The sequence below is a fragment of the Hemitrygon akajei genome, chromosome 31 (assembly GCF_048418815.1).
Source record: "Hemitrygon akajei chromosome 31, sHemAka1.3, whole genome shotgun sequence".
Lineage (NCBI taxonomy): Eukaryota > Metazoa > Chordata > Chondrichthyes > Myliobatiformes > Dasyatidae > Hemitrygon > Hemitrygon akajei.
In genome coordinates this window covers 5472285-5485110 of record NC_133154.1, presented here as the reverse complement: position 1 = coordinate 5485110, position 12826 = coordinate 5472285, and the positions used below count along the sequence as shown (strand labels likewise).

General features: G+C 44.7%; 1 protein-coding gene across 4 annotated transcripts in view; it reads left to right on the top strand.

Moving 5' to 3' along the window:
• The window catches only part of LOC140719139 (receptor-type tyrosine-protein phosphatase H-like), a 124176-nt gene that overhangs the window by 81669 nt on the left and 29681 nt on the right, over window positions 1-12826 (top strand). For all 4 annotated transcript variants that reach the window (XM_073033547.1, XM_073033544.1, XM_073033546.1 and 1 more), the window contains 3 exons: window positions 2934-3239; window positions 6357-6629; window positions 8164-8257. In XM_073033547.1, the coding sequence (XP_072889648.1) occupies window positions 2934-3239; window positions 6357-6629; window positions 8164-8257 (673 nt within the window). The remainder of the gene's footprint in view (window positions 1-2933; window positions 3240-6356; window positions 6630-8163; window positions 8258-12826) is intronic.

Genomic DNA, 12826 nt, shown 5'->3' with positions numbered 1-12826 from the left:
TTTGTGACATAAATTAAGTGATGATAAACCTGATTCTGATATGGGCCTCTATTGTGGGCTGAGAGTGGAGAGGGGGCAGGAAGGGGGGAATCATGGATGGGAAAAGGGGAAGGGAGTGGGAAGCACCAGAAGGGCATTCTGTAATAATCAATAAACCAAATAAATGGAATTGAATGACCAGCCTGGGTGTCTTAGTGCTGGGTGTGCCTGCACCCTAGCCATTCCCCCGCCCCATCATCCTTCTCTGCCACCTGTCCTACATCCCTCCATCACCACTCCCAACGTCAGTTTACAAACTCACTCTCTGCTCCACATTGACAAACACAATACTGTGCAAACATCTTAGGTGCCCTAGTTATATATACATACCTAAATCTTTTCCACAGTACTTTATATATCAACTAAATTAAATAAGTAATGCAAAAATAAAGGAAAAAAATACTGAGGTAGTGTTGATGGGTTCAACATTCATTCAGAAATCTGATGGTGGAGGGGAAGAAGTTGTTCCTGAAACATTAAGTATGTGTCTTCAAGCTCCTATACCTCCTTCCTGATGGTAGCAATGAGAAGAGGGCATGTCCTGGGAGATGGGGGTCCTCGATGATAAATGCTGCCTTTTTGAGACATCGCTCCCTGAAGATGTCCTGGATACTAGGGAGGCTAGAGCCCGTGATGGAGCTGACTAAATTTAGAACTCTCTGCTGCTTACTTCAATCCTATGCAGTAGCCCCCCATTCCCCCCCAAACCAGACAGTGATGCAGCCAGTCAGAATGCTTTCCACAGCACATCTCCAGAAATTTTCAAGTGTTTTAAGTGACAAACCAAATCTCCTCAAACTCCTAATGAAATATAGCCACCGCCTTGCCTTCTTTATAGCTGCATCGATACATTGGGATTCCTCAGAGATATTAGCAGCCAGGAACTTGAAACTGCTCACTCTCTCCAAATCTGATCCCTCAATGAGGATTGGTTTGTGTTCCCTCGTTTTACCCTTTCCGCCTTTCCGAAGTCCACAATCAGTTCTTTGGTCTTACTGACAGTGAGTGCAAGGCTGTTGCTGTGACACCACTTCACTATCTGGTATATCTCGCTCCTGTACACCCTCTCATTGCCATCTGAGATTCAGTATGTGTCCTGGGTGATGTTTTCACAGATCTGAACGAAAATATAATTCTCCCTTAATTTTCTGCATGAATAGTGAACCGAGATGGATAAGATTTCAGGGTCAGACTCTCATGTGTAACTGTTTCATATTAAAGTGAGCTTCTGTGAAGTGCTTTCTGATGGGAGCGATTACTAAAGCTCCACACACTGAAAGCACAGCAGCTGATAGATAGATAGATAGATAGATAGATACTTTATTCATCCCCATGGGGATGTTTAAGGCAATATATTGACAACCAGGAACACAGACAGAAGCAGTCAGAGGCTGACTGGATGTGCACTCAGATTAGCTCAGGTCGGAAGAAAGTGAAAGGTTTTCTCTATATGCGTTGGGGGACTGTGCTGATGTTTTTGTAATCAATGCATCTGTCTCCGCTGATTCAGAGACTGCTGTTACATTTCCTGCAACCACAGTTTGTTCTTGTTAAAAAATCAAGAGGAGCTAACGGGATGAAAAGAGGAAAACTGTTTTTGCTGTTTAAGGAATGTGCTTCTCAGTGTAAAAGTTATCACCAAGCTTTTAAAGAAGCACATACAGAATGTTGAAGGGACTGTGCAGGCCAGGTAGCTTCTATGGAAAAGAGTAAACATTCGATATTTCAGGCCAAGACCCTTCATAAGTCCCGAAGAAAGGCCCCAACCCAAAACGTCAACTGTCTACTCTTTTCCAAAGCTGCTGCCTAACCTGCTGAGCTCCCCCAGCATTTTGTGCGTTGTTTTGGATTTCCAGCATCTGCTGATTTTGTCCTGTTTTTAAAGAAGTTAGCTGGCCACTGGCGTGGTGCCACCTGCACTGGACTTTGGGGCGAGTGGTCCTGGGCTCAAATCTGACCAGCTCTTCGCACGCCTTCCATCCGGGCTGAGTTGAGCATCGAGCTACCAACTCGGCCTCATAAAACATACAAATGCGAACGAAATGGCCAGGTTGCCACCTGATGCAAGAGGGAACTTTACCCTTTACCCTTTACCTTTTAAAGAAGCAGCTGGAAACACTGCTTAAGCCACAAATGATATAACCTCTGTGGTCACTTTACTGGATATCTCCTGTGCCTAATAAAGTGGCCACTGAGTGTATGTTCATAGTCCTCTGTGCTGTGGCCCATCCACTTCAAAGTCTGGTGAATTATGCATTCAGAGTTGCTCTTCTGCACACCACTGTTGTAACGTGTGGTTATTTGAGTTACTGTCACCTTCCTGTCAGCTCAAACCAGTCTGGCCATTCTCCTCTGACCTCTCCCGTTAACAAGGCATTTTCACCCATGGAACTTGCGCTCACTCAATGTTGTATTTTTGCACCATTCCCTGTAAACTCTAGAGACTGTTGTGCGTGAAAATCGCATGAGATCAGCAGATTCTGAGATACACAAATCACCCCGTCTGGCACCAATAATCATTCCCCAGTCAAGGTCACTTTGATCACATTTCTTCCTCATTCTGATGTTTGGTCTAAACCACAACTGAACCTCTTGACCATGTCTGCATGCTTTTATGCATTGAGTTGCTGCCACTTGATTGGCTGATTGGATTCCAATAACGAGCCGGTGTACAGGTGTACCTAATAAAATGGCCACTGAGTGTACATCTCCAGATAAATGAGTGCCAGGAATTTTCTAAAGAATTTCCCATACCTGGATCCCCTCAATGTATGGCTGTAGTCACTGTTAACCCACACCCAAAGGATAAAGACTAGCACACACCTCGCACTGGAGACCACAGCATGGAGGATTACTCACACCAATTAACACTCTCTCTGCCATTCTCTTGACAGATCCATCATCAGCCACTGAACTCTCTGTGGTCAACAGGACGATGGACTCAGTTGCATTAAAATGGAGAGCACCAACTGACTCAAGAGCCTTTTCCTATACCTACAAAATCACTGCTACCACTGTTAATAGCAGGTCTAACAACATAGATCCAAAGTCTGGCCTAGGCAAAGTTTTAACAACAGATCCAGGCAGTACGGAGTTCATAGTGATGGAACTGATTCCGGGGGCAGAATACAAGCTAACCGTGGAGTCAGAAACTCCCGAGAACACCCTGAGTGCCCCTTTGATGGTGACAAGCACCACAAGTAAGTAACAGTGGAGCAGTATAAAAGAGCCACTAATTATGCAACCAATATTACTACTTGGCCCTCAGCTCCCTGTGGAGCATAGGCCATCGATGACCTCCCATCTCCATTGTCCTCTGAAGTCAATGGTACTCCAGAACTGATTCCAGGATTGAATAGCTGTCATATGGTGAGCGTCTGACACTTGTGGGCCTGTATTCACTAGAATTCAGAAGATTGAGGGTGACCTCATTGAAACCTATCGAATGGTGAAAGGACTTGATAGAGCGGATGTGGAGAAGATGTTTCCTATGGTGGCAGAGTCTAAGACCAGAGGACACAGCTTCAGAATAGAAGGGTGTCTTTTTAAATGGAGATGGGGAAGGATGTTTTTAGCCAGAGAACGGTGTATCTGAAGAATTCATTGCCACAGGCAAATGTGGAGGCCAAGTCTTTATGTATGTTTAAGGCAGAGCACGATAGATTCTTGATTAGTCAGGACATGAAGGGATATGGGGGAAAAGGCAAGAGACTGGGGCTGACAGGAAAATTGGACCAGCCATGATGAAATGGCGGCGGAGACTCAATAGGTTAAATGGCCTAATTCTGCTCCTAAATCTTATGGTCTTATGGTATGTTTGGAGTTCATCAATGATTCTGCAATTGATTGTATCCACGGTACAGGGGATTGCCTTATACAGCTTCACCAGAGCCCTGTTGGCCAGCCTTACCCATTTCCACCTCTCCTGATGGGGTTGTAGGGTTAGATTTTGAGAGAAATACAAATTTACAGACTCTAATATCACTGGTGGTGACAGTCAAACAAGATGCACAAGTCCAGGTGAGACAGTATTCATGTTGAAAAAACTTATTCTTGGGCCCCAAAACAAGCTGATGGTGGAGCCAGTCATTCCTGGAAGAACACTGAGTTCCCCTGAGAAAGTGGCAAACTCTCCCTCCACCTCCCTCCTCCTTCTCTCTCCCTCTCTCTCCCTCCCCCCTCCCTCTCTCTCTCTCCTTCTCTCTCCCTCCCCCCCCCCCTCTCTGACTCGACATAGCCTGACTCTCTCAATGTACTGTTCCCTGTGTGATCCAACCTAAGACAAAACTTCTGCTTACACCAAGAAGGTGCCCCTTTTTTTACCCTTCAAAACCTCTTACACTATACCTGCACCGGTACAATGACTTAGCCTTTTCCAGAAAACCACGTTTTTCACCATCTTGCACTGTTATGGATGTAGACTTGTATTCGCTTAACTTTCTCAAAAGATTGCTGTGGACCTGTTCTCATGTACTTTCCAAAACAGTCCCCTCCAAGTTCAAAGACATTGTCCTCCTGACTTCCAATTTATTTTAGAATATACCATGGAGGAATCACATTTACCTTTTTCCTTCCACCACCCAAGGGTGAAAATACGTAACGTGTTGAAGACTGGGATTTGGAGTTTGGTGTGTCCATGAGGCACTCTGCAATCTACTTTTTCCGGGCAATGTTACATGTGATAGTCTGAGTGTCAATTATGCCCCATATCAAAGCTAAAGAATTTAACTTCAAAACGAAACTTCTCCAATGTCTTCAGGAGCATCTAAGATTCTGGTTGAATATCTCTCACTGAGGTACGATCATTGGAGTGGCCAGCCACTACTTAGAAAGCCTGTATGGATGTGGTGATCCCCACACAAGTAATTCTGTGCTTCTTAAAGTAGTCGTACAATTGGAAACTCAGCACAAGACAGGCACTCCCACAGTTTCCCCAGTCGAATCGTACTCTGATACCCCATCCACAAAGCCATTCTGATGGTCTTTTCAGCCTTGGAGTTTAGCTTCTTCATGCCTGGTTTGAGTTCTGATTTCATATTTCGGAAAAATGGGCTGAAAAATGGCAGATGGAGTTTAATACAGACAAGTGTGAGGTATTGCACTTTGGAAGGAAAAACCAGGGTAAAACATACAAGGTAAATGGTAGGGCACTGAGGAGTGCAGTAGAACAGAGGGATCTGAGAATACAGATACAAAATTCCCTAAAAGTGGCATCACAGGTAGATAGGGTCATAAAAGAGAGCTTTTGGTACATTGGCCTTTAGAAATCTAAGTTTTGAGTATAAGAGTTGGAATGTTATGGTGAGGTTGTATAAGACATTGGTGAGGCTGAATTTGGAGTATTGTGTACAGTTTTGGTCACCTAATTACAGGAAGGATATTAATAAGGTTGAAAGAGTGCAGAGAAGGTTTACAAGGATGTTGCCGGGACTTGAGAAACTGAGTTACCGAGAAAGGTTGAATAGGTTAGAACTTTGTTCCCTGGAGCGTAGAAGAATGAGGGGAGACTTGATAGAGGTGTATAAAATTATGATGGGTATAGATAGAGTGAATGCAAGCAGGCTTTTTCCACTGAGGCTAGGGGAGAAAAAAACCAGAGGACATGGGTTAAGGGTGAAGGGGGAAAAGTTTAAAGGGAACATTAGGAGGGGCTTCTTCACACAGAAAGTGGTGGGAGTGTGGAATGAACTGCCAGATGAAGTGGTAAATGCGGGCTCACTTTTAACATTTAAGAAAAACTTGGTCAGGTACATTGATGAGAGGTGTATGGAGGGATATGGTCCAGGTGCAGGTCAGTGGGACTAGGCAGAAAAATGGTTCAGCACAGCCAAGAAGGGTCAAAAGGCCTGTTTCTGTGCTGTAATGTTCTATGGTTCTATGGATTCAGGTTTACTCATTAGATGTACAGTGAAATGCGTGTTTTGCGTTAACAACCAACCCACCTCAGGATGGGCTGGGGGCAGCCTATAATTATCACCTCACATTCCAGTGACAACATAGCATGTTGATAATATTCAGCAGAACAAGGCAGAACACAACAAAACCCATAAAGTGCTGTGGGTTTCTCAGTTCCTGGTAACTCTAATCCCACCTGACTTTCAATAGAAAATAAAAGACAGATCTTTCCCCATCCTCACCACTCTACCTGTGTCTCTATCTTCATGTTATATTATTTTTTCCTCGGTTTGATTTTGGGTTTAATTTCAACTGCACCTGCCTTTGCAGCCTCTCCCTGCCTTGCTGGCCAGTGTAAAGTTCACTTCAGTTTGTGGCACCAGTGAGAGAACTGAACTCAGGCTGTTCCATCCATTTTTCAGTTCCTGATACTATTTCCAAGTTCCGCTGCGCTGGGAGCACAGGATACATGATCAGGGTGGAGTGGAACGAACCAGAGGGCATGTTCACCGACTTCACAGCCATCGCATCTGACGGTGACCGACTAGTGGATAATCGTACCATCGAGAAGGGTGAGAAAACACTGAGCATTCCTAATCTTCAGCCTGGACGCAAGTACACGATCAAAATCACCACGGTGAGCAGGCAGACAAACAGCGAGCCCGAGGTCAAGGAATGCTGGACCAGCTCAGACCGTGAGTATTCTGAATGCAAATATTTCCTCCTCCACTGTTATAAGATCAAAAGCCCATCTTTCAAAGGGTCGTGGTGCCATCCCCCAATCTGCTGCTCAACAGTGCACTGCTATGGGGCCATGCCTGTCCTTGCCCAGAGCGGACACCTCTATGCATGTATCTCCGCACAGCAGCCTCTTCCTCAGCTCTTTGTTCACACACCTGGAACCTTGGTTCCCCATTTCGTCCATCTAGCTGCTGAGGATCTGTTTTATATGGAGCTTTACATCTTTGGCGGAGCTTGCCGCATGCAAATTGCCTGTCAAATTTCACATTTTGGACACTTCTGAGGGATTGAGTCTAAGTTTTGGGCACAGAATGAAGAAGACAATGAAATGGTATAGAGCCATAGAGAGATACCGCATGGAAGGAGACACATTGACTCCCCAAGTTCGTGCCAGCTATCAACCATCCACACTCATCCTATTTTATCTTTCACTACATTACAATTTTTTCCCCCCAGATTTTGCCACTCACTGCACTCTAGGGGCAATTTACAGTGACCAATTAATATACCCATCTTTGTGTCACAATATGCGCTGGCAATAATCTGTTCTTGGTCCTCAGAGGTCTTTTTAAAGAAGCGACACTGGGGATTGAGATGCTGTATGACGTGGGATATTGTGGTTTACTGCCAGAATCTCACGCACAGCTGGTAATCATGCAAATTTAACTTGCAAACCACAAATAAAATGAGCATGCATACAATTGCACGGGGATAAAAATCTGTTTTAACGTTCACCGTTTGGGTTTGAAATCTCAACGTAATTTAATCTCAAAATAGCAGAAATCTGGGATTTAAATACCACAGTAGCATAGCAGTTAGGGCAACCCTATTACAGGCCAGGGCGTTTCAGAGTTGAATTCCGTCTGTAAGGAGTTTGTACGTGAGCTCTGGGTTCTCCAGTTTCCTCCCATAGTCCAAAGATGTACCAGTTAGTAGGTTAATTGGTCATCATAAATTGTCCTGTGTTAGATGGATGGGATGCTGGCTGGTGGCTCGTTGGGCCTTAAAGGCCTGTTCCACACTGAATCAATAAGTAAGTAAATAATACAATTGTACACTGGCTCGGACTGCCCCTAGGTTTGGTTCGGGACACAGTGGCCAGTTGACATCATGGGATGACTGGGGTCTTAATGACAAACTGGATTGGCTGATAAGCAAATGCCTAACTCCTTTCTTTGGGATAGTGCCATGCTGCTACAGCTCAGAGCGTCGGAGTTCCGAGCTCCGTAAGGAGTCTCAGTACATCATCTCTATGCAATGTGTGGGTGTTCTCCAGGCTCTCCGGTTTCCTCCTAGAGTCCAAAGATGTGCCCGTTAGTAGGTTAGACAGCCACTGTAAAGTGTCCCGTGATTAGGAACAATCAGGGTTGTCGGGGGTTGCGGGGCAGCACAGCTCGAAGAGCCTTTTCTATGCTATAACCCTAATAAATAGGTATATAGACAGCTAACTAACTAACTAACTGACCATGCACTTTTTGTACTTTATAGCCATTATCATAGGAGCAACTGTGGGCTCTCTGCTGGGTCTGATCGTAATTTGCGTGTTACTGTTCTTCATCTTCTACAGAGCCAGGCGTCACAGGTAAGAGAACTTGCTCGAAGGACGGTAATGAATATGTATGATGGGGATTTTAAAGAAACTGACAATGCCCAGTCTGTCTCACCACTGATAGCATCATTCATAAGTGCACTGTGGCATTGTACCCTGCCTTTGCTGTGTGCTGTTGGTAATGCGTTTTGCACCTTGGCCCCAGAGAAACGCTGTTCCATTTGGTTATATTTATGTATTTTGGGCAGATGGGGCTCATCAGCTGTGGTTGGCATCTCATTTAGGAGAAGGAAAACTCTGATTACAAACCTCCACTGCTTTGCAGCTAGACCCACTCATGGAGAAGGCTTCATAAATAAACCCTGAGGAAAAATCCAGAGATGGTGTCCTTAACTCAGTCTTGCGTTGAGTTCAATGCTGACTGGTAACTCCTGAGATGCCGCTGGTGCCAAACTAGATCGGTCTCTGCTGTTCTTTTGGATTCATCAGCTGCGTGGAGAGGGGGAGCCCGCTGCATGGGCCACAGCTTGCTCTCCATATCGTGCTGCCCTGCCTGCACACTAGATGCATATCAAGTAGACAGCTAGGATACAAAGCCAGAGGTCGACTCCGATCTCCCTCTATTCATGTACGGTTGGATGACGATTAAGCTTGAATGTTGGAATCCCAATTGGCTCAAGTTACTGTGTTCTCCCTACTCGTTCGATTGTTCCACTGCGATACATCTTTTAATTACTTGGGTTTTATTTAGAGATACAGCACAGAACAGGCCCTTCCAGCCCTTCGAGCTGTGCTGCTCCAGCAACCCCAACAGCCCCAATTTAGCACTAAACTAATCACAGGGCAATTTACAATGACCAGTTAACCTGCCTACGTCTTTGGAGTGTGGGAGGAAACCGGAACATCTAGAGAAAACCCACGCGCTCCACAGGGAGGACGTACGGACTCCTTACAGGTGATGCCGGGATTGAACTCCAAACTCTGACGTCCTGCGCTGTAACAGCTTCATGCTTAACAGTATGCTATCATGGTGCCCATGACCCATGGTGAAACTATTTGAAATACTTTCCTTCCAGTTACTTTTAAGTGAACATACAAACGTAAAACAGAAGGAGCACACACTAAACGCCGGAGGAGCTCAGCAGGTCATGCAGCATCAGTGCAAAATGACTTTTCGGGCCAAGACCCTTCTTCAGGACTGAGAAGGAAGGGAATGCCAGAATAAAAAGATGGGGGGGGGGGAGCAGAAGGAGGCTAGCGGGAAGGTATAGCTGAAGCCAGATGTGTGGGAAAGGTCAGGGGCTGGAGAATAAAGGATTTGAGAGGAGAGGAGAGTGGACAATAGGGGAAAGGGAAGGAGGAGGGGACCCAGGGGAAGTAATAGACTGGTGAGAAGAAGTGGAAGTCAGAGTGGGGGATAGAAGGGCCGGGGGAGGGGGGAGAAATTTGTTCACCAGAAGGAGAAATTGATATTCATACCATCAAGTTGAAGGGTACCCTGATAGAATATAAGGTGAGGCTCCTCCACCCTGAGGATGGCCTCATCCTGGCACAAGAGGAGGGTATGGCCTGGCACATTGGAACAGGAATAAAACGGAACCCTTTATAAATGATGAAGTTCAGAGTAATGTACCAACTTAATATCCTGCTCGTACTGTACGAGAACCTACTTTCTGAAGATCTATCATTAGGAAGTGTAAAGTAGGCCTCAGTTTGTATGTGGTTCTTGTGCTTCCTGCACTAGGAAGCTGAGCAGGAAGTTGCTTATAATTTTTTTATTTTCTTCTGTGTGAAGGAGCTTTACTCTATATCTAACCCATGCTTTTTTCTGCTATCTACGTTCTTCCATTGGCTGGGGTTGACCATGGATGTTGGATCCTAGCTGTCGAGGTCGATATACAAGTCAGGCCAGTACGATGTGGAGAGCGAGCTGTTGCCCATGCTGGAGGCTGCCCCTCTCCACGCAGCTGATGAATCCAAAGGAACGCCAGAGACCGATACAGCTTCAGTGTCTCGGGAGTTGCCAGTCAGGATTGAACACAGCGTAGGACTGCCTTAGCGGCTCCAGCTCTAGATTTTTCCTCAGGGTTTACTCTCAGCTTTCCCCGTGAGTGGGTACAGCCACAAGGTAGCAGACGGTTGAGATCAGGGTTTTCTTCCTCCTAGATCAAGGACTCCCAACCTAGGGTTCAGGGTCCCCACAATTAATGGCATAACAAAGGTTGGGAACCCCAGTCCCAGATGAGTTGCGAGCTTATCCCCAGCTATGACAACTTTAAGAAACTTTTTCTCTGCTATAAATGACGTTTATGTTAACCCACTCTGTTGTTGATGGAGATTTTCTCAGTGGCTTTACATTCTTTTTCTAGTTTAGAGTTCAAGTTTATTGTCATTCCTCACACAGATATATACAGCTAAATGAAAACAATGTGCCTCTGGAACAAGGTGCAAAGCACAGTATTTCACATACAAAAAAATTCTGTGGATGTACAAGTTGACATAAAATGCATATAACTTTATTCTAAATCTAACTCCGAGTGATACGATAATGTAAAGAGATTTCATATTTTTAAGCTGTTGTTGCGTGAATGAAGTCACTGGAGAGAACTTCTGGTAGGTATGAAGCTGTCTCTTTAATCGACAAAATATCACGGGGCGGGGAGATATATATATATATAATAGAGAGAAAGAGAGAGAGAGGAGGGAGAAGAGAGAGGAGGAAGAGGGAGGAGAGAGAGGAGGAAGAGGGAGGAGAGAGAGGAGGAAGAGGGAGAAGAGAGAGTGGAGGTGGAGGGAGAGGGAAAGATTATCTGTCTGGTCTGCATTTTAAATTTAATCTTCAATGCATATTCAAATCGGAAGGCTAATGGCTGATGCCAGTTAAAGTAATTTATTACATGAGCTAGCCCCAAAAATCGTTCTAACAAACCAACCAATTAATGACGCCAGGTCTGGAAATGGGGAGTCATAGGAGTTCTCAGTGGAAGGTATAAATGGTGAAACCGTGATCTGATGGAACACTATTCACGTCATTCAGCAATCCACCTATTTTAGAAGTGCGCCAAAATTTTTCACTCACCTACATTTTGACTCAGCAACACCTTAATTTTAAGTTTTAGATTTGTTTCCACATTTTTTTTTAAACTCTCCGCCTTTTTAAACTCTCAGCCCTTGACCTTTCCCACCCACCTACCTCCACCTATCAACTTCCAGCTAGCCTCCTTCCCCTCCCCCTCACCTTTTTATTCTGCCATCTTCCCCCTTTCTTCTCAGTCCCAATGCAGGATCTTAGCCCCCAAACCTCAACTGTTTACTCATTTCCATTGATGCTGCCTGACCTGTTGAGCACTTTGTGTGCATGTTGCTCTGGATTAACACGCTCCATCCTGAGAAGTGAATTGGATCCACTCCAAGTTGCCTACTGTCACAACAGGTCAACAGCGGAAGTCATTTATTTCATTTGGTCTTCACTCATCTCTGGATCATCCGGATAGTAAAGACGAACAAACTATAGAATAACTTCCATAAATTCTGCAGCTCACATTCTCAACATAATTTATTCCCTATCTTATTATTTATGTGATTTATCTTCTTTTTCAGATTGGTTGTTTGTCAGTCTTTGTTATGAATAGATTTCCATAACTTCTGTTGTATTTCTTTATTTTCCTATAAATGCCTTCAAGAAAATGAATCTCAGCGTAGTACATGGTGACATACACTCAGTGGCCACTTTACAGATATTACCTGGGAAAGCGACCGCTAGTACATTTCTGTATCTTCCTGGCCTTCTGCCGCTGTGGCCCATCCACTTCGAGGTTCGATGTGATGTGCATTCAGAGATGCTCTTCTGCACACCACTGTTGTAAATTGTGGTTATTTGATTTACTGTCGCATTCACTCAGCTGGAACCAGTCTGGCCGTTCTCCTCTGACCTCTCTCACTAACAAGGTGTTTGCACCCACAGAACTGCCGCTCACTCAATGATTTTTGTTTTTACACACCATTCTCTGTTTACTGTCGTGAGTGGAAATCCCAGGAGATCAGCAGTTTCTGAGATACTCAAACCGCCCCATCTGGCACCGATAATCATTGCACAATTAAAATCACTTAGAAATCACATTTCTTCCCCATTCTGATGTTTGGTCTGAACAACAACTGAACCTCTTGACCGTGTCTGCATGCTTTTTTGCACTGAGTTGCTGCCACATGATTGGCTGATTAGGTATTTGCATTAACGAGCAGGTTTGCAGGTAGAGTTATACAGTATGTATTGCGAGGCTAGATTTATGCAGTACAATGCCATGCATATATTTCAACCAATGCAGAAACTGGCATTGCATTTCCTGCAACTGCTGTCTTCTTTTTTAAATCAAGAGGAACTATAGGCATGAAGGGATGCAGGGAGAAGGCAAAACATTGGGGCTGAGAGGAATAATAGATCAGCCATGATGAAATGGCAGAGTAGGACTCAATGGGCCAAAAGGCCCAAATCTGCTCCTATATCTTATGGTCTCATAATGCAGTGAAAAGGGTGAAACAATTCTTGCTGGTCTTGATATTTGCCTTGTATTGCAGGTGTACAGTTGTACCAAATAAAGTGGC